The 26,440-nt window shown below is 45.0% G+C and overlaps 1 protein-coding gene across 2 annotated transcripts in view; it reads right to left on the minus strand.

Annotated features, from left to right (window-relative positions):
- LOC124606332 (adenylate cyclase type 2) overlaps nucleotides 1-26,440 on the minus strand; it is a 338,520-nt gene that overhangs the window by 92,936 nt on the left and 219,144 nt on the right. For both annotated transcript variants that reach the window (XM_047138315.1, XM_047138314.1), the window contains exons 11-12: nucleotides 17,674-17,929; nucleotides 1,084-1,221 (exon numbers count right to left, since the gene is read on the minus strand). In XM_047138315.1, coding sequence (XP_046994271.1) covers nucleotides 1,084-1,221; nucleotides 17,674-17,929 — 394 coding nt within the window. The remainder of the gene's footprint in view (nucleotides 1-1,083; nucleotides 1,222-17,673; nucleotides 17,930-26,440) is intronic.

Genomic DNA, 26,440 nt, shown 5'->3' on the forward strand with positions numbered 1-26,440 from the left:
GGCCGGAGGAGGGCGAGTTATAGTCTCGGGACTGTTTCTTTGAGATTCCCTGAGTGATGTCGACATTCTGGAAGGCACAGTAGATCAACACAAGAATACATCTATCCTTGGGAACCACGTTCGCCCCCACTTGCAGAATGTATTTTACTCGGCACGATGGCATCTACCAGCATGACAATGCAACGTAGTTTGAAGGGCACCGGAATGAGTTTACTGTGCTCCCCTGGCCATCAAAACACGCTGGATTTCAGCGCAATCGATAATCTATGGAACCATCTCGATCGGGCTGTTTCCGTCATGGATCCTCAATCGCGAAACCTAGCGCCACTTGGTAAGACTCTTACGGCCTCAGGTTCGAATCCTGCCTCGAGCATGGATGTGTGTGATGTCTTTATGTTAGTTAGGTTTAAGTAGTTTTAAGTCTAGGGGGATTGATGACCTCAGATATTAAGTCTCACAGTGGTCAGAGCCATTTCAACCGTTTTTGGCACGGCTCTAGAGTCGGCATGGTTCCACATACCTATCGCTACCTACCAGAACCTCAGTGATCATTCAGGCTTTTGCCAGCTGGTCAGTTTAATGTGACTGGAATGTGTACATCTATCGTGTAATAGCTAGAAGGAACGCCAGCACCTATGTAGTGACACCTCACATATTATCTGCAAGAGTGCTCTATAAAAAATTCGACAACTTTAACAATTTCATATTCATTTTTAGTCCTACAAATTGAAAAACTCGTTTTTTCAATATTTGGCAGTAAGGTCACTATCAAACAGGAGGCATAAAAACATAAAACTCTTTGATGAAACCTCGAGTTGTCAGCTGGAGACAGGGCTGTTCTGCAGCCTTGCTCCAACGAGGTTTCCTGCTCGTCATCTTCATATGGCGCCTGTCTCCTGAAGATGACGAGTACGGAATACGTTGAACCTTTGCTGCAAGATGACTCTGCCACTCGACTGATAAGCCAAGAACAGTTCATCGATGAAATTCGTCGAAAACGCCTGCATTTTCACACAGTAGCCCCGTTTTGGTAGCGGGGTCGGTACAGACAGAGAGCACATGGCGTGACGGGTGGGCACCTACCGGTACGGCGTCCGGCGTGAGAGCGGCTCCCAGGACGGGCCACGAGTCCCCGGCGGCCACGTCCGTCCAGTTGGCGCTGCTGTTCATAGCTTCCAGTAGTTGCAGCGCCGGCGCCTCTCCGTCTGGGCCCACCTCCACCTGCAACACCAAGTGCAGGGAAAACTCTCTCTCTCTCTGGTATGCTGTTGTTATAGGGTAACACTTGATAACTGTGGATTCATTGTATTACGGCTAACAGGTATGAATAATACCAAATCATCAGTTTTTGTTAGATGTGTTCATGCGTTCGTAACGGTTTTATTTTGCATGCTGGTATTCCGGCTGCTACAGGTTTATTTATTTATTGTCATTTTTTATTTGTAGTTCACTGTTACTATTGAAGTTTATATATTGTAATATTGTCATTTGGAGGTAGTGGGTGGAGTTTGGACGCTACAAAAAGGAGTGCCAAATTGAGAAATCGTAACTTTTCCGGCATTTTCTTCTGTTTACGTTCAATAGAGGGGTGACAGCAGCGGAGGGAGCCAGAAACATTTGCATCTTGCATGGGCATAACACCACTGAACAGAGCACAACAAGAGAATGGCTTCCACGTTTTAAGCAGGATCGTTTTGACATTAGTGACCCGTCACATTCAGGAAGACCTTTTGGGTTTGATGATCTTTTAAACGCATTAATCCACAATGATCCAAATCGTGTGCTCGAGAACCGGCAAATGTGTTGAACTGTAATCATTCCACAGTCGTGCAATATTTACATGTAACGAGGAATGTTCGTAAATTAGGTGTATGGGTACCGTATGCTCTAAGCCAAAATCACAGAAACCACCTGATGGTCATATTTGCACCTCTGCTTCCTCGTCATCAATTGGCTCATGAACAACACTCATCATTCCTATCCTGTATCGTTAATGGTGACGAGAAATTGTGTCTTTATGCTAACTTAAGGAAAAGAAAGGACTGGTTGAACCCAAACAAACCAGCAGCTGCCCATCCACAAAAGTTAATGTTATGCATCTCGTGTAACAGTGAGGCTATCGTGTATTACGAATTGCTCCCCCGCGGTGTAATCACCTGTGATGACATTTACTGTCAACAGTTGCGACGTTTGTGTTGGGAAATGATTCAGAACCACCTCATTCACCTGATCTTGCACACTCAGATATTCATCTTTACCGCTCTCTGTTGAACAAGCTTCAAGGAGTTTCCTGTCAGGATGAAAATGCGCTCCGAACATGGCTCGACGACTACTTCGTCTCAAAACCACGTGATTTCTATAGTCTTGGAATCGGAAAGTTACACCAACGTTGGCCGAATGTTATAAATAACCAAGGAGAGTATATTATTGGTGGCTAAAGTCTCTACCCCGTTTATCGGTTGTGGTCAGTAAACTTATAGGAAAACCCTGAGAACTAATGCACCAACACGATATAATTCATGGGTACAAAATAATAACACGGATTATTTACAGTAAAGTGGAAACAGTGTTACATACCGACCTCGGGACGGATAAGTTTGGTTACCGAAGAAATGTTGAAACACTCGAGGCAATAGCGACAATACGAATAAATCTACAACAGAACCGAAAGAAAGGCAAAACTACGTTTATAGAATTTCTTGACATGGAGAAAGATTTTGCCAGTGTTCACGGGAATATTCGCTCTGAAATTCTGAAAATACCAGGAATAAAATATAAAGAGCGAAAGGATATCTACAACTCGCGCAAAAATCAAACTGCAGTTATAACAACCGAAGAACATGAAAAGGAAGCGATGGTTGAGAAAGAAATGAGACCGGGCTGTAGCCTGTCCTCGATGTGATTCGATCAGTATATTGGGCAAGCAGTAAATGAAATCAAAATGAAAACTCGAAAGATAATTGAAGGTCATGGACATTCATAATTTGTTAGAGATGGTAAAAGATTTGGGAGACCAACTGAATGGAAACTGCCTAGAAAAAATATTACAAGATGAGCATCAACGAAACTAAAACACGGGTAGGCGAATGAAATCAGACGGTGCTGACGGAATCCGATTAAGAAATGGCTCTGAGCACTATGGGACTTAACATCTGAGGTCATCAGTCCCGTAGCACTTAGATCTACTTAAACCTAACTAACCTAAGGACATCACACACATCCATGCCCGAGGTAGGATTCGAACCAGCGACCGTAGCGGTCGCGCGGTTCCAGACTGAAGCGCCTAGAACCGTTCGGCCACATCGGGCGGCTCCAATTAAGAAATGAGATGCTAAAAGTAGTAGTTGAGTTTTGTATTTGGCAAAGAAAGTTACTGACGATGGTCGAAGTAAGAAGAATATGTAATGCGCATTGCCTATACCAAGAAAAGGATTTCTGAAAAAGAGAAATTTGCGGGCGTTGAAAATAAATTTAACTGTTAGGAAGCCTTTTGTGAACGTATATATCTGGAGCGTAGCGTTGGAGGTTAAAGAAACGTACGGCTTAGCAAACCACTAAAAGAAGTCCTATTCTCCCGCACGAACGCTACCCCTTGCATCATGGTCGAAGGAAAATGTTTCCTCGAAATCTGTGAATAAACAATCGTTTGATAGATAACAGAAATCCGTTTGGAAGCCGAAAATGCTCATAACTCTGTAAGAAATATTTGGACATAGTTGCAAGAAGAGCCGCAAAATAAAGGCTTGATACAATTTGATATACGGGAAATAAAGTGTTTCCAGACGATTGTATAAATCTGAAAACAGACGTATCCAGTGAGGCGACGTAAAAGTCTTTTCCCTTTGTCTCAGTTGAAGGTGGACACTCGTCCGACCGCAATACAAATTTGCTTTTTGTTAAAAACAAGTATCTCTCACACACGGGGAAATGCTGAATAAGTCACCCAGGTCATTCGCCTGGAGGCTCCAACCAAAGAAAGAATATGTAGCTTGGACTGATCAACTGGAATTTGTCGAAAACTTCACATATTAGATTACACAACGTCAAACGATGAAAAGAAATATTGCTTTGGCTGGTGCTGTAGATGCGTGAGAGATATTAATTTAGGAAGTTGTGCTGTCTGTGGTTAAACTTTACAACATTATGGTTTGAGGTTTCATTCTGCAATCACAATGGCGTGATGTCTATGTATTAATCATTAGTGCTTGGTTGTAGTTTTTCAGTATATTAATGCTTCTAAAAATTGCAGCATTAGAAATAAACAAATGTTAGTACATAGGTGACCATGAATTATACAAAGAAACAAAGGCCAGAACATTTTTTGACCAAGTCCCCAATTTCTGACGTAAGTCCTTGTCACACTGTAACTTCAAATCGAATACGTTTGACTACGTCACTCCACATGATTCGAATGATTACAAAATTCGAAAAGACAGTTTCTTTTGAAGTACAATGTGGCAGAGGAAGGAATGCAGTTGATCGGACGTCTGTCGAAGACGTCCCACAGTAGTGCAGGAGGAATCGAGTGGTAGTGTGCAAACATGCAGTGCACGGGGAACTGTACATGCCTGCGAGCACGATGCAGAAAATCTTACGACACATCCTGTACTGCTATCTACACATAATCGCCCTTATTCGGAAGTGCCTCCCGCTGACTTGCCAGCAAGTCAAACTTTCGTCCTGGAATTTCTTGCTCGCATGGGCACTGAATGGACATGGAACACTTTGTTGAGAGATGAAGCCTATTTCCATCGACAAGGACATGTCAACACTCAGACTTGCAGAACATGGGCAACGGAAAATCCGCATGCACATTAACTGGTAACCCTTGATTCTGCATAGGTGACTGTGTAGTACGGATCGACGTCATCGTTTATCGTAGGACAGTATTTTTTTGAATGCTGTTACCTGCACCGTCACTGGTAAATATTATGAGGGTCTTTTGGGCACCAACGTCGTTCCAACACTTCAACAGCGTGGATGTGTGGGAAGGATCATTGTAATGCAAGATGGCGCTCCTCCGCACCTTGCATAGCCAGTAAAGCGGCTTTTGCAGAGGATCTTCGGAAATGCTGGTATCATCAGCGGCCTTTTCCTACAGCCTAGTTGACCAGGTCACCTGATCCTAGACCGTGTGACTAGTGGCTGTGTGGTTACACGATTGTGTTCAGTGCTTCAGTTACGAACGTAGCTGAATTGAAGGCACGAATTGCGCAACACATTCTGAACATGACCCGGGGACACTCGGATACGTTACGGAACTTGCTGTTTCTCGATTTTAACTTGAGACAGGAAAGGGAAACGGTGGACAGTATATTATTAAACATGTTTTGCGCCAGTCACAACGAGAGCTATAGACGAAAAAAAAAAAAAGCAAGAGAGAAACCATTCCCCCATCCTACTGTTCAATGTGCGTGACTGCACAACTTCGGCAGTCAACATTGGTGGCACTGTTAATTACGCAAACCCATTCGTCACAAAATCTTATCACATAGGGTGGGAAAACACGGTTTTTTAATTGGTCTGGGGTCAAATACCGCATGAAAAGCAAAATGACATCTTTTTTTAGTTTTTGTGAGGCCAAAAACCGCATAGAAACCAAAATGAGACGGTCTATATAACTGTCGTGCGACATTCTTCCATGTTTTAATTAAAAAAACATAGATCCACTTACTCAGTGAATCAATGATTTTTAATTAAATTCTGGGAGAAAGTAGATGGATCAATGTTTATCAACAACAGAATCGCACATTTGATAAATTTCGCTCGTAGTGAGGCCCTAACATCGAATCCCAACGATTGTTCCAAATTACCCAGTTCTGCTTCAGTAACACTTCAAATTAAAATTATATTTGTGCTATTAAGGGCACTTTCAATGTCAGCACTTTACGCAGTTCACACATAAAGTTTGTGGACCTAACGGTTATGGTTTATGTACCATTTTTTTCTGAAGATATAATTAGGTATAAGGATTGAACAGTTTTATTCTGTTTTCTTGTTCCATTAGAGGTTCATTTCAGGCTTGTACTCTGTAAGAAAAGTGCAGCACCTTCCTCCCGCATCGTCCTCAAAACTGAGTTTCTAAAGGAGCTCTGTCAGTGAGACAATAACTTGAAAGAAATTATATAAACATCGAGTAAGAAGTTAAGTTTTCGTTTGTTGGGCCACCTTTAATATAATGTTGTGAATAGTAAGACGAACTACTATTTGCAGTATAGATGGGAGTGAATTAAAATTCCACAAATGTCACGAATAACTGACATGTATTGGCCTCATTTGAGTATAAGTGGATATATTGTAAGTAATGACCTTTCAACTCACAGCAGTTTCTATTCAGCTACTTAAATGTTTTTCTCCTCTGTGCTGCCCCCCCTCCCCCCGCCGTCTCACTCACCGCACTTCAGCCGTCCATTTCAGTATACTACTTGTCATCAGCATGGAGCTTGAAACATCGGTCATGCGAAAATCAGCTCGTGCTTTACCCATGGATCAACGCAGTCACATAGATGCAGAATGTCTTGGCTTCAGAAAAATATTTTACATTATACCACACAAACCCTTATTAAATAAAGTGACATCGTATCAGGTACCAAGTAAAATTTTTAACTCTATTAAAACTTTGTTGATATGGAGTACGCTGGACGTTGTCTTGGATGGAGAACCATCGACAGTTCTTTAACTTCCTTCAGGCGTGCACTAGGGAAATGTGTTAGGATTCTAGTTGTTCATGTGCCATTAGGTTCCTTCAAATAGAACGAGCCAGAGGGGATGTGATCGTAACGCCATTGTGTGGTCGCTATAAGAGCGTTGAGACTTCAAACTCACCGCTAGAGCGACACAGGCACACACCCACGTGTCAACAAAGTGAGCACGTGTACTGGTCAACCGTCCACTGCACAGAGTCGTGCTCATAACGCAGGAATGGAGACTTCAAAAGAATAGCAACGAGATGCACTGTGCTTCCTGACAGCGGAAGAAGAACGGGGAAAGGAAATTCATCGAATTGAAATGAGGACGGGGCGTGAGTCGTGCTTGGGTAGCTCAGTTGGTGGAGCACTTGCCCGCCAAAGGCAAAGGTCCCGAATTCGAGTCTCGGTCCGGCACACGCTTTTAATCTGCCAGGAAGTTTCATATCAGCGCACACTCCGCTGCAGAGTGAAAATCTCATTCTGCAAACATCCCAAAGGCTGTGGCTAAGCCATGTCTCCGCAATATCCTTTCTTTCAGGAGTGCTAGTTCTGAATGGTCGCAGGAGAGCTTCTGTTAAGTTTGGAAGGTAGGAGACGAGGTACTGGCAGAAGTAAAGCTGTGAGGACGGGGCGTGAGTCGTACTTGTGTAGCTCAGTAGGTAGAGCACATGCCCGAGAAAGGCGAAGGTCCCGAGTTCGAGTCTCGGTCCGGCACACAGTTTTAATCTCCCAGGAAGTTTCAATAGCACGAGTGTACTAGAGAGGGCCGAAAGGAAACATTTCTGCGTGGAATGAGGATAGCTGTTAGGAACCTGTGAAGCGTCGACTACGCTAGTAAAACATTATAAGAGTTCAATATTTTATTCTCAATGTTTACAAGTCGCCTTTTTTCAGCTGTTGCTCATTCAGCTTCGTGTTGGATTCTAGCTGACGCTGGTTGAGTCAGCTCAGCGTTGAATGTCCAGAAGACCATGTCAGTGGAAGAGATAGAACTCGTTATAATTCGAGAGATGTTTGAAAAGTCCGTGCAAAAATAAAAACTACTTACCTGTTGGGGGTAAACCTTTCTTATTTTTCGAGATAGTCTTCTTTTAGACTTATACACTTCGTCCAACGCTGCTCTAATTTGTTGATCCCTTCCGAATAATGGGAATTGTCCAAGTCTGCAAAATAGCTATTAGTTGCTGCAATCACTTCCTCGTTTGGTTAAATTCTTTGTCCCGCCAGCCGTTTCTTCAGATTCGTGAACAAACAGTAGTCCGAGGGAACCAAGTCTGGAGAACAGGGGGGATGTGAAATGAGTTGGAATCCTATTTCCATTAATTTTGCGACCACCACTGCTGAGGTGTGAGCTGGTGCATTGTCGCGATGGAAAAGGACTTTTTGCGGTCCAATCACCGGCGTTTTTCCTGCAGCTCGGTTTTCAAACGGTCCAATAACGATGAATAATACGCACCTGTAATAGTTTTACCCTTTTCCAGATAGTCGATGAGGAATGTCCTTCGCTTTTTTGGTGAAGGTTCTCCCTTGGTAACCCACTGTTTAGATTGTTGTTTGGTCTCAGGAGTATAGTAATGTATCCATGTTTTATACAGAGTGACGAAACGACGCTTAAAGTCCTGCAGATTCTTCCTGAACAGCCGAAAACCATCCTTGCAACACTTCACACGATTCCGTTTTTGGTCAAGCGTGAGAAATCGCGGAACCCATCGTGCGGTTAACTTCCTCATGTTCAAATGTTTATGCAAAATATTATGTACCCGTTCATTTGAGATGCCCACAGCACTAGCAATTTCACGCACCTTAACTCTTGTGTCACCCACCACCACATCAAGGATTTTATCAATGATTTCTGGAGTCTAACCTCCGCAGGGCGTCCAGAACGTTCAGCATCAGTTGTGCCCATATGGCCACTCTGAAAATTTTGAAGCCCCTTGTAAACTGTTCTAATCGAAGGTGCGGAGTCACCGTAGCGTTTATCAAGCTTCTCTTTAGTCTCCAGAGGCGTTTTGCCTTTCATAAAGTAATGTGTAATCACACACGAAATTCTTTTTCGTCCATTTTTTGACAATCGCTCGACTTCCTTGATTGACACGAATGCCAAACACAAAGAAATAGACCAGTATGTCTGAAACTTGGTGTGCATTCTTTCCAAAGATGCTACTAACTAAAGATGACCTCGATACGAGCCGGTTGTGCCGTCCCTCGGACTTTGCACGGACTTATCAAACGTCCGTCGTATGCCTTACGAGTTAACGAATGTGCTTCTCTCGCTTCCATTGGTTTTCTGCTACAGCCTACTCGCTGTTGAAGGCGTATCCTCACTCGACAGACGGTGTCGTAATGTGTCGACGACACGAAGCACATCTGTCTCTGGCGTCAGTTTGCCTGTTGCAATGGACATGAGTTAATAAATTTTTTATTTCTATCCGTTACTATTCTGAGCTGTAACAGAAGAGGCCGTACAAAAAACAAAGGACGCCCCTTACAAGGTCAAGGTGTGGCACAAGCCATTGAAGGACGAACCACTATCTGCCGCGCGGGATTAGCCGAGCGGTCTCAGGCGCTGCAGTCATGGACTGTGCGGCTGGTCCCGGCGGAGGTTCGAGTCCTCCCTCGGACATGGGTGTGTGTGTTTGTCCCTAGGGTAGTTCAGGTGAAGCAGTGTGTAAGCTTAGGGACTGATGACCTTAGCAGTTAAGTCCCATAAGATTTCACGCACATTTGAGCATTTTTCGAACCACTATCTGGAACGTCACACCGCATTACCGATACCCTTGTCCAGTACATACTCGTATACGCCCTTATTGAAGAACCGCGAGTTACGATGGCAGCAATTGCCCCAGAACTCGGATTGAGCGTCGGAATGACAACGAAAGCGCACTGTTCTCTGTACACTTGTGCCATTCTTCGATGGCACTACACCCCTCTGCTCTTTCTTTGAAGTCTCTATTTCTTTATTTTCAGTACTACTGAGTGAAGCGAACGGCCAAGGTGTGCACGTCCTTGCTCCGTCGTCATGTTGGTGTGTCCTCATGTTCTTGTAGCGGCAAGTTTGTCACCTTGTCGATCTTGTAGGGTAAACCCCCTCTTCCGTAGGCAAAGGAATTACGATTCCTTCAGCAGTTTTAGTTTTGCAGCATTCGGATCGTTTATCTCTGAAGGAACCTAATAACCGCTCTGGAAAGCTTAAGGACGCACTAGATAAAGTAACTCAACACATTAACTACGCAGTGAAAACGAAAGGAAGTGCTGGGGCATGTTGCTAAATGTTTCCTGGCTGTGCACAGGAAGTTGGACTACACAAAGCGAGAGGTCATCGTCACTAAAGTGCCAAAAGGGGCAGGCACCGCAACACGAGGCAGTTGGAGGTACTGGAAAAGAAAATGTGTGCCAATCAGAGAGCATTCGCGGTTCACTGTGGTGGTTTCATTCATTACAGCGTGGCCCACAGACAATATATGATTGACTTTACACAGGGGAGCATCTTCGGGAAACTGGAAGAAGGACGAAGTGTGACGAGTGTAGCCTTAGGATTGGTATTGCTCACAGCATTGTTTCAAGACTTTGGGAAGCGTTACAAGCCACAGATAATGCTGCCCGAAGGAGAGACGGTTGTCAGTCATGGTCCACCACAGCAGCGGATGGCCGCTACTTTGTGCAAGCGACATGAAGGGACCCGCGGCAAACAGCAGATGAAATTTCAATCCCACTTAACAGGACTGTAAGGTACTCAACCTCACGCTGGACTGTGACGCTGCGAATGCGTGGGGATGGTCGCTTTGGTCGCAACCAGTACGCTGTGTTCCGTTAAAAATGTAAATGTCGTGTGACTAGGGCCTCCCGTGGGGTAGACGGTTCGTCGGGTGCAAGTCTTTCGATTTGACGTCACTTCGGCGGCTTGCGCGTCGATGGGGATGAAATGATGATGATTTGGACAGCAAACCATCCAGTCCCTGAGCGGAGAAAATCTCCGACCCAGCCGGGAATCGAACCCGGGCCCTTAGGATTGACATTCTGTAGCGCTGACCACTCAACTACCGGGGGCAGACTGTATTCCGTTGATATCCGCACATCGGCGATGCAGTCTGCGATTGTAATAGTATCTCTGCTTAGCAACGTAAATAGAGATCGTAGAATAGTGTACTCTCAGAAATAATCTAAAAATATAATTGTTACACAGTTCAACTTTAAGCGGTGTCCAGTGTCGTTATAGCCTTTTTACAAGCAATTGACACAAAAGTTTCGTTTGTCTGGGACCAGAATAGCGGTTCTTACGGCCGTCCTGAACAGACGCGCTGTGTCGCTTCAGACGCGGTGCTGCTCTGTTTGGATGTCGCTAATTTCTGTTCTTTCTGTGCGTTACAGTGTTGTGTAAAATTGTGATTGTGTGAATAAAGCGTTTAGTTTCCTTCTTTTTGGGACCTGTTAACTATTGGAATGGTTACCATGTTTCCCAGGAAGTTTAAGATATGGATTTGACAAAACAAGCCGTAATGTCCAGTCAAGTTTACTAGAAATTCATGGCTGGGTCGTTGATGTCATTAGTATTACTTCGGATCAGACGCACACTGCTTATTACGATTTGGAGCAATATTGCTTTTTTGTGGAGCTGCTTATCCCATTAGTGATTTTACAGAAATTTGAAGGAAAAGCTGAATTCCGCCATCGCGACAATTCGGTGAGTACAGTTTTCATTCCAAATTATTGTTTTGGTTATAAACACATCAGAGTATTTAATTTGCCTCCTGTGGTAGAAAAGTGCTACTTAAAAGACGTTTTATCATATGGAGACATCAAGCAAATTCGTAACGAACGATGGTAAAGCAACACAGATTGCAATGCTATAGTGGTGTTTGTTCTGTCGAGATGCATGTCAAACAAAATATCCCTTCTCATATTTTGGTTTATGGTTACAAGGCCCACGTTATTTACAATGGACAGACTTTGACTTGTCACATATGTAAAGAAAGTGGGCATCTCCAGCAAAACTGTCCAAACAAGGTGTTTGTGTCACAGAACAATTTACAACAGCGTAATAGGTTAACACTGGCTGATCTTGTGAACGAAAATCAGATGACGAGAGGTGAAGGTTCCAGCATTACGGGAAATATGAAGGACAGGCCACAAAATCTTGAAGCATTTCCACCTTTATTTAGGAAAGACGCTGAAGAGAACCCATTGCGAAAAGTAGTGTAGTCACTAACAAGAGACGTCGAACTTTTGACAGTTGTAGAACAGATGAAGAGGGAATCAATCTGTCGTTAGATGCTCTAGGTGCCATTCAGAAAACAATATTGGAAACTACAATTTCAGTCAATATTGTTAGCATAGATTGAAACTCAGAGACAAGCATACAGGTAGACAAACCGAGTACACCACCATTAACCAAATATTTAGAGGTGACGTCACAGCTCCATTCTGCAGACCAGGACGCGCCGTTAGATGACAATACTCGGGCCCAGTTAATGCCACAACCCTGCACTGCAGTACCGGTATGTCAAAATCAGTGTGAACGGACTCACCCGGGTATGCAACTGAAAGCAAACATGACGAGGTAGCGAAAAACTGTCAACAACAGACGACGTCGCCGTCCATATCCCACAAAGAACAAGAGGAGTGTTAGAACAATAACAAACAAACAGCAAGCGAAAGTGATTCGCAGAAGTGACCGGGCGTAGGAAAAATGTTTGCAAAATGCGTATGCGCCGCTCTCGGCAGATGAGATGGTAGCACACGGGTGACCCACAGATTCACCGAGGCTGCCCTCGATGGAAAGCTACTCAGGGAGTGGGCGGAGTAATTCGGTGAAGGACAGTGTCGATGCAAACCGTAAGAAAAGTAAAAAGAAAGGTTCAAATGAAAACCGGGACGGTAGTCTGCCGTCAGATTCTCAGGAAGGATCCCACATGGAATGGCATGAAATGATGGACTAGAAAAAATGAAAATAAGAAAAGGCCAGACTCCAGCGCTACGGTCATATACGATTCCCACGTTAAACATCAACAGGATAGGGTGGGATGTAAAAATAGCAGCTCTGAAACAGTTTCTACAGGTACATGAGTCAGCGATGGACATTGCTGTCCTGCAGGAAGTGATATCCCAACAACAAAATTTTTCCAGTTGTGTTGGTTTTCACAATACATCCACTGAAACGAGAGTTGGCACGGCCATTTTAGTTGGAAGAGGCATTTCCGTACATAACGTTGATAGATCAGACTCGGAACGAAGTATTGGAATAAATGTAGCAGTAGTTAATATTGTAAATTTATATGCTCCTTCGGGCAGCACTAATAGAACTGCAAGAGCCACATTCTTTAAGGAAAGCGTAATTTATTTACCCAGTAAAAAAACCCTGCAACTTATAATTGGGGGAGATTTCTATTGTGTATAGAGTCGTAAGGATCAAATTCCCAACTTCAATTACTCAACTGACTTGAGAGGCCTTGTTGTTCATTTAAACTTAAAAGAAGCGTGAGAAATAAAGTATCCAACAATGGTGAACTTCGCTCATATTGTTGCGAATTCCTCTAGTAGAATTGTCAGAATTTACGTATCTTAAAATTTAGCAGAGAGAGAGTTGCAAACAGAAACCTTTCCCGTTAGTTTTTCCGACCACAATGCGTTGTTAACCTGCGTACATTTAACACCATAAACTACCCGAAGAGTAATAAGCCAGTGGAATCTAAACATATCGATATTACCAGAAGAAGACTTAGAAGAAGCCATAACCAGAGCTTGATAAATGTGTTTCCGTTCTTTGCACAACTTTCAAAGTGTGCTAGAATGGTGGACCCGACGGGTGAAACCGAATCTAAGGAAAGTTTTAATATATTTTAGTATATATAAGGCCAGAGAAAGGAACATGACTGTAGAATTCTACCATAGCGTGCTAAGGGACTCCTACAATCAGACAGATGCAGTTCCTACAGGATTAAAAGACATCAAGCAAACAAAAGCAAAGTTAAGAAGTTTGAAACGTAAGGAACTGAAGGGACTCCAGATAAAATCCAAAGCAAAGTCAGTCACTCAAGATGAGACTGATGCTTTGTACCATCTTGTCAGAAACTCCAAGAATAGAAGAAGAATTTTCACGGATGAACTCCAAATCGATGATGGAACCATAATCTCCACACAGAAGAAATCTCAGCGTACTATGAACGCATGCAAGCATCAGGGGAAACAAATGAAGAATATGATGAGCTCATTGGTACGTATCATCCACGAATGTCATGAGATGACGATGTGAACATTTCTTCGGACGTCACCAAGGAAGATGTATTGGAAATCGTGCGCAGCTCTCCCGCTAGGAAATCTCCAGGATCTGACGGACTGCCCACTGAATTCTATAAACAATTTTGGACCCTAATAGTAGAGAAGTTCGCCGAAGTCTTACGGGGAAAGCCAGTGCCTGCAAAGTTCAAACAATGGAAAATTGAGTTGATCCCGAAGAACAGAGGCTGCAAAAAATAAACAACCTACGGCCGATTTCGCTTTTAAATTCGAAATATAAACTATAGCTCGAGTAATTAATAAGCACCGCTGACATCAAAGGCCAACAGCATTCCCGCGCTTTTAGAAGGACGATTTTACAAATTGCGCTAACATAGACAAGTATCATAAAATGTTGACTGCTTTTCATAGACTTCCATAAGGCATTTGATCAAATTAATCACAAGTACCCGATAAAGGCAATGCGCTGAACGGACTTCCTGCCAAAAACCATCGACATCATCAAGAACATGGCAATGGGTGTTACTGCACAAATCTCCGTTAACTGTCAACTGACGAAACATCTGCATTAAAATAAAAAAGGGGCGTTATCCGAGACAGCCCCTTATCCTGGCTTCTGTTCATTATATCGCTGGAACCTATCCTGATGCAGCTACAGCACAGATTAACAGACATTACCGTTCCAGGGACAAACACCGTGGTAGGTGCCTACGCGGACGATGTAGGCGTAAATCATCAGGGACCACGCAGATGTGATACCACTTGAGATGGTACTTGCAAAATACTGTTCTGCATCAGGTGCGTGGGTAAATGAAAATGAGAAAATATTACTTAGATTTTCTGGAAGATCGAACAGCGTTTTGTACGACTAATCTTGAACTGAACTGTAATCAGCTCTGTCACACGTCTCTCATATTCAGCCTCACCTCTTAACGTAGGACCGATTTCACGTCATCTGAACTGTCGCCAATCATGCTTCTCACCTAGTGAAATACGAAGGGGAGTTGGAAAATAAGTTTCCCCTGTCGACTGTGGTCATAGTTGTGTGTGAAAGAAAAAAAAAAGAGAGTGAGACATTAAAGATAAGTCATATCTTTATTTTTCTACATAATTTCGAAGTACATTGAGAAATTTATCATACCGCTTTACACACGGAAGAAGCGTTGAACGGCTTGTTTGACTTCAGCATTGCTACCAAAGCGCCTTCCGCCGAGAGTCTTCTTCAAAGCAGGAAACAGATGGAAGTCACTTGGTGCGAGATCCGGACTGTAAGGGGGATGGTGTAGGCGCTCCCAGCCAAGAGTTGCAATATGGTTTTGTGTTGCCATCGCCGTGTGTGGTCTCGCATTGTCATCCAACAGCAGAACGCCTGATCTCAGAAGGCCAGGCCGCTTTTTCCAAATCATCTCTTTCAATTTCGACAGAGTGCCACAGAACCGCGCAGCATTGATGGTTGAATCCTTCAGGAATTCCAGCAGCTAAACTCCTTTGGCGTCCCAGAAAACGGTGAGTAACACTTTACCTGCAGACGGAGTGCTTTTGAACTTCTTTGGGACAGGTTATGACGGATGTTTCCACTCCACGGGTGTGGCCTTCGATTCGGGCCACGTTTCATACGCCGTCACAATCCGAAACAGAAGGTCATTGCCAGATTCATGGTAACGCACGAGCTGTTCCATGCTGAACGCCATGCGAACTTCCATGTGTGTCGGGGTCAGTTGGCGGGGCACCCATCGTGCTGACACCTTCCTATATCAAAGATTGTCGTGGATGACCTTTGTGAGCTCGCTCATGTTTGATCCCAAGTTCAACCGCTTTAATCATGTCATGCACCTTCCTGACATCTGCATCTGTAGCGTCTGTCCAGGTCTCGGTGTGTCCTACACTTGCTGACGTCCATAACTGAATGCTGGCACCATCTCCGCACCATCTGCCTCGACATCACACCTGACCCATACCTCAACAAGGCGGTTATGAATTTCAGTGCCTGATACTCTTACTTCCGCCTGTGACCACGACTCCAAAACGCACCTTCTCTCCATAGCTCCGGGAAAAGACTGAGCGGTTGGCCTCTGCTTTGCGCAGGCACTGCGACAGCGCCATCTGCTTGATCGCGGTCGATCTCTACCCGATGATGTATCGGTGTCTTGCACGTGCGCGTTCACCTGCCGTGCCGTCATTCGCCCACATCACACAACTCTGCCCACAGTCGACAGCGGAAACTTATTCTCCAACTCCCCCTCGTACGTATCGTATACTGTACGTCGTCAGAGATTATTTTTGCACACCGCCTTCTTAACACTCCAATGCTACCCCAAAATAAACTACCAATATCACAGAGCACTCTGACTATCTCATATCACTCTGACACGGTTGCACCTACGGTATGTCTATCTGTAGATAACGTTGAGCAATGCTGGGCATCTCCCCACAGCAACATCTGTGGCTCGTCGAACGTAACTCATGCGTGTACGTGATTTTGTTTGAATGATTCAAGGTGATTCTGAGCAATGCTTACTTTTGGACGTTCTTCCTTCCATCCGCTACAATCTACATCTACAACTACATTTATACTCCGCAAGCCACCCAACGGTGTGTGGCGAAGGGCACTTTACGTGACATTGTCATTACCTCCCATTTCCGTTCCAGTCGCGTATGGTTCGCGGGAAGAACGACTGCCGGAAAGCCTCCGTGCGCGCTCGAATCTCTCTAATTTTACATTCGCGATCTCCTCGGGAGGTATAAGTAGAGGGAAGCAATATATTCGATACCTCATCCAGAAATGCACCCTCTCGAAACCTGAACTGCAAGTTACACCGCGATGCAGAGCGCCTCTCTTGCAGAGTCTGCCATTTGAGTTTGCTAAACATCTCCGTAACCCTATCACGGTTACCAAATAACCCTGTGACAAACGCGCCGCTCTTCTTTGGATCTTCTCTATCTCCTCCGTCAACCCGATCTGGTACGGATCCCACACTGATGAGCAATACTCAAGTATAGGTCGAACGAGTGTTTTGTAAGCCACCTCCTTTGTTGATGAATTACAGTTTCTAAGGACTCTCCCAATGAATCTCAACCTGGCACCCGCCTTACCAACAATTAATTTTATATGATCATTCCACTTCAAATGGTTCCGCACGCATACTCCCACATATTTTACAGAAGTAACTGTTACCAGTGTTTGTTCCGCTATCATACAATCATAGAATAAAGGATCATTCTTTCTATGTATTCGCAATACATTACATTTGTCTATGTTAAGGGTCAGTTGCCACTCCCTGCACCAAGTGCCTATCCACTGCAGACCTTCCTGCATTTTGCTACAATTTTCTAATGCTGCAACTTCTGTGTATACTACAGCATTATCTGCGAAAAGCCGCATGGAACTTCCGACACTATCTACTAGGTCATTTATATATATTGTGAAAAGCAATGGTCCCATAACACTCCCCTGTGGCACGCCAGAGGTTACTTAAACGTCTGTAGACGTCTCTCCATTCAGAACAACATGCTGTGTTCTGTTTGCTTAAAACTCTTCAGTCCAGCCACACAGCTGGTCTGATTTTCCGCTATATTCCGATATTTTGCTATATGTAATAGAGCTGCATCAACCCCCTACTCACAGTACTCCTTCAGGGAAAGTGGGTCACACGTTATAAAATTTCGCCGTAACTACTCCAGACGATTCACAGCTATTCCGCAACATACACAGCCACTCACAGACGTAGGCGGGCTAGCAGTGTGTACTCACCAGTGTGATGACGGCGCAGGCGGCGAAGAGTGCGGCGGTGATGGAGAAGACGGCGAGGCGCAGCCAGCGGTGGGCGCTCACCGTGTGCCGCCCCTCGTCACCGGCCGCCGCCCCCGCCGCCCCCGGGCAGCCGCCGCCCACGGCAGGGGTGGGTGACGAGCCGCCCCCGGGGCACCGACCCTCCAGCCAGCACAGGTAGGCGAACACTAACAACGCGCATAGCGTCGCCCCCAGGGACCCCCACAGCACCACGCCCCTGCGAAAAGACCAGCATTGCAACCAACAGCCAAATGCTTCACAAAACATACAACAGAACGTGCAGCCCAAGCAATAATAGCAATACAGGACATCAAAAACATCCGCCTTGAAACAGCCATGAAATTATTCAACACAAAAATCTTTCCAGTCCTGGCCAATGGCATGGAGGTTATATGGGACCACCTGACAGAAAAAAATCTAGAAACACTAGAAAAGGTAAAATCGACCTACCTAAAAAGAGCACTAGGTCTCTCAAAGACAACAAGATCTAGACTAGTGTACCTGCTAGGGAGAGAGACATTCCTAATTGAAGACATCAGACTTCGATATATGATGCCACACACCAGGGCTTCCAGAAAGCAACTGAATATCATGGAGGACAAACGAGAAAAAATATGGCCCGAGTTCTATGGCACCGAAGCAGCTCATGGACAGCACCAAACTTCGAACAGCGACATGTCGTAACTAGACTTTCTATTCACGGCTTTCATCATCTAATCTGCAAAAGCAAAACTTATCATGACCCAACCACAACATGTGTATGTGAACTGTGTAACGAAGCCTGTGAACGACATCACATGGAACTGTGCAGTAAAAGAGTGAAATCGATAAATGAATATGCACAAATGTAAAATGTAAATGTAAAATGTTAAGCAAAGTAACTGTATATGGCTATTTGGCTGCAATTTTATTAAATAAAGACCACCATCTCCCTCAGTACCTGCCCCTGGCAACGGACCAACCTTGCTCAGTGTTGCTCTGTCTCTGACACGCTTAACAGCAGCATTTCGTCGGTGCCCTTGGTTACACAGACATATGCCGTTCGGCGACCACAAAGAAACATCCCTCACCGGGGCTTACAAAGCTACACTCAGCGTGGCGCTACTGGTGAAACTTGTCGTACGAACACTAGACCTATCAGTACGAGAGAGAGGCGCACAGTATTCGTTTAGAGAGAGCGAACGTGAAAAGGCAAAGAAGATACTAGGCACAAGAGCTACAGTGAAAAGGAAGTAATGGACTGCTTCGATAGGCAAAGGCTGAACATCTGGAACTGGACACACACAGGGAAGACAATTAGTTTTTTGATACAGTCGACCAGGACTCCTACAGTTATGATACTAACAGAGAAAAAGAGAAACACTAAAAAACGTGAAGAGCACCGAACCATCAGTCTAATTTCTCATGCAGCTAAAGTCTTGCTGAGAGTGTTGAATAGAAGGTTATATGGCAAGCTGGATAGAGGGATTGCAGCGGAGCAGTTCGGATTTAGAAGAGAAAAAGGAACCAGAACACAATAAATTTTCTATACCATGTAAATCCAATTCATTTATTGTTTTTTTATACAATTCTAAGCCCATATCGAAAAATCGTTTGAATTTAGGATCAATCAAATTAATAAAATATGGATGAGCAGATGGTATTACAGGCCTGTTAAGAACTATAGCAGAAAGATATATGGGAAAGGGTAGAGAAATATTTGCTGTGTTTATAGATTTAGAAAAGGCTTTTGACAGAGTTCTATGGAACAAGCTGACGGATATTTTGAAGAGGAAAGGAGTCGATTGGAAAGAGAGACGAGTGATACAGAATCTATATTTACACCAGAAAGTAAGGATAAGGACTGGAAATGAAATGTCATAAGGAAGCAGCATTGGACGAGGTATTAGACAAGGTTGTTGCCTGTTGTTTAACGTATACCTTGAAGAGATTATTGCGAAAACCTTAGATGGGAAAAGAGTAATATGTATTGGTGGAAAGAGAATAGAATGTATAAGATTTGCTGATGACATGGTATTAATGGCCGAAAGTGAGTGGACAGTGAATAGCATGCTCAAAGATCTGAATGAAGCTTGTGTGGAATATGGGATGCAAATAAACACATCAAAAACAAGGAGTATGGTCATCAGTACAAGACGCAGACTGTCCAATATTAAAATAGGACAATCTACCATTAGCCAACTAAGTGAATTTAAATATCTTGGAAGCACAATAACTGAAGACTTGAGATGTCACCAGGAGCTGAAAACTCGAATTGCCATAGCGAAGGAGGCATTCAACAGAAAAAGGAGACTCTTACGTGGCAAATTAGATAAAGCACTAAGGAAAAGGCTTGACAAATGTTTTGCCTGGAGTGAGGCAGAAACATGGACGCTAAGACGAGAGGATGAAAAAAGGTTAGAAGCATTTGAGATGTGGATGTGGAGGAGAATGGAGAGAATAAGCTGGATGGAAAGAGTGAGTAACGAAAGGCTTGGTGAGAGAATATGTCTGCTGAAGGTTGTAAGAGAAAGGAAAAAGAACTGGTTGGGACATTCATTGAGAAGGGAGTGCTTGCTAGCAGATACTTTGGAAGGATTGGTTTGTGGGGGAAGACTGAGAGGAAGAAGGAGATACAAGATGATAGACGACGTAAAGGGAAGAGGAAATTATGCAGACCTGAAGAGGATGGCAGAAGAGAACTACCATGTGGAAACCTGCCTTTTGGCAGAACACTGATGATGATGATGATGATGATGATGACCAGGAAATACGCTATCTACCGTAAATTTTTATTAATGTTAGGGACTGAAGACCCATGAAGTCAAGATCGCACATGAAATTCCCTTTATTTGGATAAAAAGAAATGTGTGTGAAATCTTATGGGACTTAACTGCTAAGGTCATCAGTCCCTCAGCTTACACACTACTTAACCTAAATTATCCTAAGGACAAACACACAAACCCATGCCCGAGGGCGGACTCGAACCTCCGCCCGGATCAGCCGCACAGTCCATGACTGCAGCGGTACAGACCGTTCGGCTAATTCCGCGCGGCTTATTTGGATCGATTGCTAGCTAACAATCTAGCCATCTTCAGGTCATAAAACGTACTTGATTAGTGTTGGTGCCATCATGGCTTCACACACTGTTAAAATCTTTCTTAAAATGACAACATCCACACATGACATAATTAAAAATACTTTTTCATCGTTCGTGACCAGTGTAATTTAACGATGGTCATAAAACAAAGTCGTTATGCTGTTACTTGGTAACTAACAAAATCAGTATTTACATCATGAAAAGATGAACTTCAAGTTTCATCGAGCTATCTTACATGGTAGTGACATATAATGCGAAAGTTACTTTCTTTTAAGTTTTACATACCAGTGTATTTGTAGCACACTCGCAGAGAGATGTTTTGCTGACTGGCTCTGGCGGCATGCGCAGCTATTTGACTCAACTGTTGTGTCGACACGTCGTTACAGGACTGGACTAGACTGACTGAACGGGGTTATGGGACTAAACCGTGAGGTCATCAGTTCCGCAGTTCAGAACTTAGTTGCGTAAGATGGAGGTGTCCGTTAACAGTGGGCGCATCCAGTCAGAAGGGTGAAACTATAAAGCAAGAAAGCTATAAATCTACACAGTAGAAGGCATAAAAGTGTAGGCCAAATCTTAAAACTGGAAAAACAGAGGGATAAAAGAGCGGTCTTTGCAAGGGGAGAGGTCATGGGTCCGAGACTCAGAAAACACGAAGACAGGCCCCAACCACAACCACCCTGCCCCTACTCCAGGAGTAAAGCAAAACCTTATAACCGAAAATAAAAACCACTTTCATATAGGAACCTGAGGACCAGTTCAGCCTCCCGTCAATTGTCAGCTAATATTAAAGACAAGGAATCTGGAAGGTTATACTTAGTACGAAGAGCCAAGAGAGGGGACCTTCCACCAATATATGAAATACCGTCAGGCTGGCTCCACAGCCACGTTAAGCAAGAGAAAACAACGGGCGAGCCTAGTATGACAGATACCTAGATGGCCTGACACAGTGGACTCCCTAGAGGAGCAGAAGGAAGAGCGAAGATTATTACTAAGAGCAGTAGCGAACTTCTGGACAAAGAGCGATTTGACGTGTACCTGCATATCTGCATTGGCATCACCAAAGACAGTGAGGGTCAAGTATCTGCCTCTCTAGTCAAATGGTCAGCCTATTCATTCCTTGGGATGCCCACAAGCCTTGGGACCCAGAGAAAGGCAACTTCGCAGGCTTCACAGCCAAGGGCATGGAGGAGGTCATGGATAGCAGAGACCAAAGGGTGACATGAGTGGCGTCGGTCTATAGCCTGCTGACTGCTCATTGAGTCAGTACATATTAAAACTCTGTGGAGGGAGGCCTGAGTAATAAAATGGAGGACACTGTTAAGGCTAGGAGCTCTGCTCTGAACAGACTACGAGATCTCGGCAGTAAATGGTGTTCCACGCCAGCAAGAGACGTAAAAGTGTATCCAATCTTTTGTATCATTTTAGAACCATCAGTGTAGAAGATGACCGAATTCTGTAACTCTTCAAGGATGGCATGTACAAGATGCTGGAACAACATACAGGTGACAGAGATCTTACGATCTTGGAATATGTCGATCCTAATCTGTGGTCTAACTACAATTCAGAGGGGGGGGGGGGGGGGGGGGGAGGAAAGACGCAGGGCTCATTCCAGTGAGTGGAGATGGGGAGATGATGGAGATCCTGAAAAAGAGAAGTGAGGATGCATTCCAACTGGCAATCCCACCTGAGGGCAGGTATCAGGAGGAAGATATTCCAAGTTTGCAAAGAGGGCAGGATACACGAAGGAATTGCCGAATGGTCGAATGCCGATTGCGCAAGAAACCACGAGTTGACTCCATCGTATTTGTACTGGGGAAATACCCGCTTCTGCAAGGAAACTGTAGACAAGACTAGTGCAAAAGGCACTGATATCCAGATACATCCCATAATGATTAAAAGGGTCAAATCGTTTCAGAGTGGAAGGAACTGCTAAGCCATAAATCACACAACCATAATATAGTCTGGAAAAAACCATACCGCAGTAAAGGTGGAGAAGAGTAGCACAGTCTGTACCTCAAGATGTGCGAGCCAGGACCAGAGACCTTTAAGGTTCCGAATGCAGGTAGTCTACAGGTGGCGTATATAGGGCAGCCACGACAGCTTTTTATGAGAAAGGAAGTCCGAGAACCGGTGCTGTGCTACATCGAGGCGCTGGTTGCCTAAAAAAAGTGCTGGATCGGGGTGTACTGTGGCTCAACGGCAAGAATGCATAACCCGTGTTTTCGAGGGAGAAAACTGGAAGCCATGGGAAAGGGCCCCTGTAGAGGCCCATTGGATGGCACCTTGGAGCTGGCGTTCAGCTGATTCTACCGAGTGGGAGCTGCAGCAGATGTAAAACTCGTCGACATACAATGCCAGTGTAACCAGAGGCTTAACAGAAGTTACAAGCCCATTAATGGCAACGAGGAAGAGTGTGGCTCTTATCACAGAACCCTTCCTGGATCCGAAGGATGCTGAATGGAGTGCCAAATCTACCCATGATAGCCGGAGGCATAAAAACTCGCACCTACAAATCGAAAAGGGGTGGAAAGCCCCAGTCATGGAGGGTAACGACAATATTTCGGTGCTAAGCTGTGTCGAATGCGTTATGTAGGTCAAAGAAGACAACGCAAGGTGTCGGCGTTTAGCAAAAGCCTATCGGGTTTCTGTTTCCATTCTGAGTAATTGATCAGTTGTAGATCGTTCGTCCTGGAAGCCACACTGATATGAGGAAAAAGACCCTGAGATTCGAGTACCCAGCATAATCGGAAGCTAACCATCCACTCGAGCAGTTTACGAAGGACGTTGGTCAGGCTAATCGTTTGGTAGCTGTCGCGAGACATTCCGTTCTTCATGGGCTTAAGTACATGAATAAGTATACTGTCTCGCCATTGTGAGGGGAAGATAACCATGAGCCAAATGCATCTGAAGACACTGAGTATTGTTGCCTCTGGGTAACTTGGTGTTGGATCATCTGGTTGTGGATGGAATCTGGGCCTGGGGCTGTGTCACGTGCAGATGTTAGAACCTGCAAGAGTTCCCATTTGGTGAAAGGATCATTATAGGCTTCAGCTTGGCGGGGATTGAAACAGAGGGGGGTTTCTTCAACTCATCGTCTCTGGTGGAGAAAGGCAGCAGGATAGGTGGAGGATGCCGATGCTGTCAAGAACTGCGTTTCGAGGTGTTCTGCAAGGACTGATGGATGGATCAGTACACAGAGCTCGCTTTAGGATGATACCCTGGACAACTGATTGTCGCTGGCGGCCCAGAAGGCTACGGAGATTGGACCAAACCTGGGATGAAGAGGCATACATTCCCAGGGAGGAAACACAGTGATTCCAGCATTTCCTTCTACTGTGCCTAATAAGATAGCGAGCCCTAGCACAGAGATTCTTTAAAGCGATAAGGCTAGTCTGTGAAGGGTATCATTTAAATCGTTGCACCGACCATTAGTGGTCCTGGATAGCGAATGCTACGTCATTGGTCCACCAAGGGATTGGTTGACGACATGGAGGACCTGTGGATATGGGGACAGGAGTGCCAGCGACGTGAAGAATAGTGACAGAGACGTGTTGTACGATCACATCAATCCAATCCGAGAGAGAGGTGTCGACGTGGACAGCAAACATATATAAAGCCCGGTTGGTTCTGCATAATGCCCATCTTTGAGGCATGTCTGGCTGGAGGCGGCAGGGGAACGAAAGAATCACCAGTGAGTGTTCACTATCACAAATTCATCATAGGGTGACTAGTGTTGTGAAGTCACGAGAGTAGGTGAGGAGGTCGTGAGATAAATGGCAGAAAAGGTGCCAAGAACAGCACTAAAGCATTTAGGAGATCCATGAAAGTCTGCAATAAGTTGGTCATTAAAAAAACCGCTACCCTTTGAAGTGGCCCACTCCCACAGGGGCTTGTGTGCACTGAAGTCACTGAGGAGGTGATACGGGGGCAGGAGTTGCCGTTTAAGGCAGGCAATTCAACTTGACGAAGTGACCTATCTGTGGGAGGTATACATCGCAAATGGTGATTGCTAGGGTCGGTCGCACTCGTTCCGCTACTGCTTCCAGGTTGGTATGAAGGGGGACCCAGTCACTAATAGCATCAGTGTGAAGGAAAGTGCAGACTCCTCCAGATGCTATCTTGGGGCCCACACCATTCTGACAGGACGCCCGATAACCACGAAACGTTGGAGAATGGTTGTCATGGAAGTCTTGAAGAGCAAGACAGAATGCAGAACAAGTTGTTGCATTTACGGTAGGTGACTGTAGTATCCGTCGCAATTCCAGTGGATTATCGTGTGTTGAGAATTCAGGCTAGACATATAGAAGCTGAGGGGAGATCATGTCACTGTGTCAGTGGTCGTCACTGACGTGAATGGTGTGACATCAATAAAAACAGGGTCTGATTCAGAGTGAGAGGGAGGGGGGTGAAAGCCCCTGGGATGTTGGGGAAACCTCGTCCTTGTGTTGCTCCTTCTCCCTTGGAGGGAGGGAAAAGTGTTATCAGTAAGGGAATAGGTGACTGCGATGTCTGCATTGTACAGAAAGCAAGTGGCTTTGGGGCCTCAGAGCGTGGGCCCCTCATCTGACTGTAGGTTGTAGGCTTTCTGTCTTGAGAATGTTGGGGAGTGGTGTTCCGAGACGGAGCCCCGCCCCTAGTAGGAGCCAGAGAAGAGGATTTGTTCTCTAGGTGAGGAGGAGGAGGGGTTCCTTGATGGGAAGGGATGGGAGCCACTGGAGTGGAGGAAAGGGAAGGGGGGCAGGCTGGGGGTAAGGAGGAGGGGAGACGAGGGGAAGACATAATTGAAGCAAAGTAGGTGAGAGATTCACAGGGTGAAGTCTATCAGACTTCACCATCAGGCCTGAAAGTAGCTAAGACTGTCAACGATCTTTATTTCTGTATTCTTTTTTCCTTTGTATACACTGGACATACTGGTGAGCAGGGAGAATGTCTACATAGTTAGGCAGTAGGGTGCAAGGGCACCCCACATGAAGAGGGCGACCACCATCACCACCCATAGGAGTGGCATAGCATCACGAGAACATGTGGCTGAACTTGAGGCAACGGAAGCAACACGTGGGAGGTGGAATGTACAGTTTGCGTTGCATCTGTATACCATTACCTTTACCTTCTCGGACAGGGTATCCCCTGCAAAGGCCAGGATGAAAGCGCCAATGTCTAAACGATGTCGTTAGGTACGCGCTGGACGAAATGAAAGCCACATAATTCCAGATTAGCCCTGAGCTCATCGTTGGACTGGAGGAGAAGATCCTCATGAAAAATTACACCTATGTCATAATGACACTTGTGAGGGGTGATATTCAATGGTATGTCTCCTAAGCGGTCGCAGCCACAGAGGCAGGCTGACTGACTGGCAGGAGTTGCCTCTGTAAGGAGGGAGCCAAATCTCAACTTGCTTAAGGACTTGTCCTCAATACTTTCCACAATAAGGGGTTTGGTGGAGGCAAAAGTCTTCCTATCAATCCTGGTACAGACCAAGAACCGCAGAAAGGGTTTTGCCCCAAGCCAGCGGGCCTAGCCTTTCTACCAAGGGGAACCAAAGGGGGGAAAGTCTGGGGAGGCAGAAACAGGAACTGAGAGAGAACTATTGCTAGGAAGAAAAGCGGCCACGTAAGACGGTCAGAGAGTTCAACATCTTTTATGTGC

Source organism: Schistocerca americana, chromosome 3, assembly GCF_021461395.2.
Source record: "Schistocerca americana isolate TAMUIC-IGC-003095 chromosome 3, iqSchAmer2.1, whole genome shotgun sequence".
Taxonomy (NCBI): domain Eukaryota; kingdom Metazoa; phylum Arthropoda; class Insecta; order Orthoptera; family Acrididae; genus Schistocerca; species Schistocerca americana.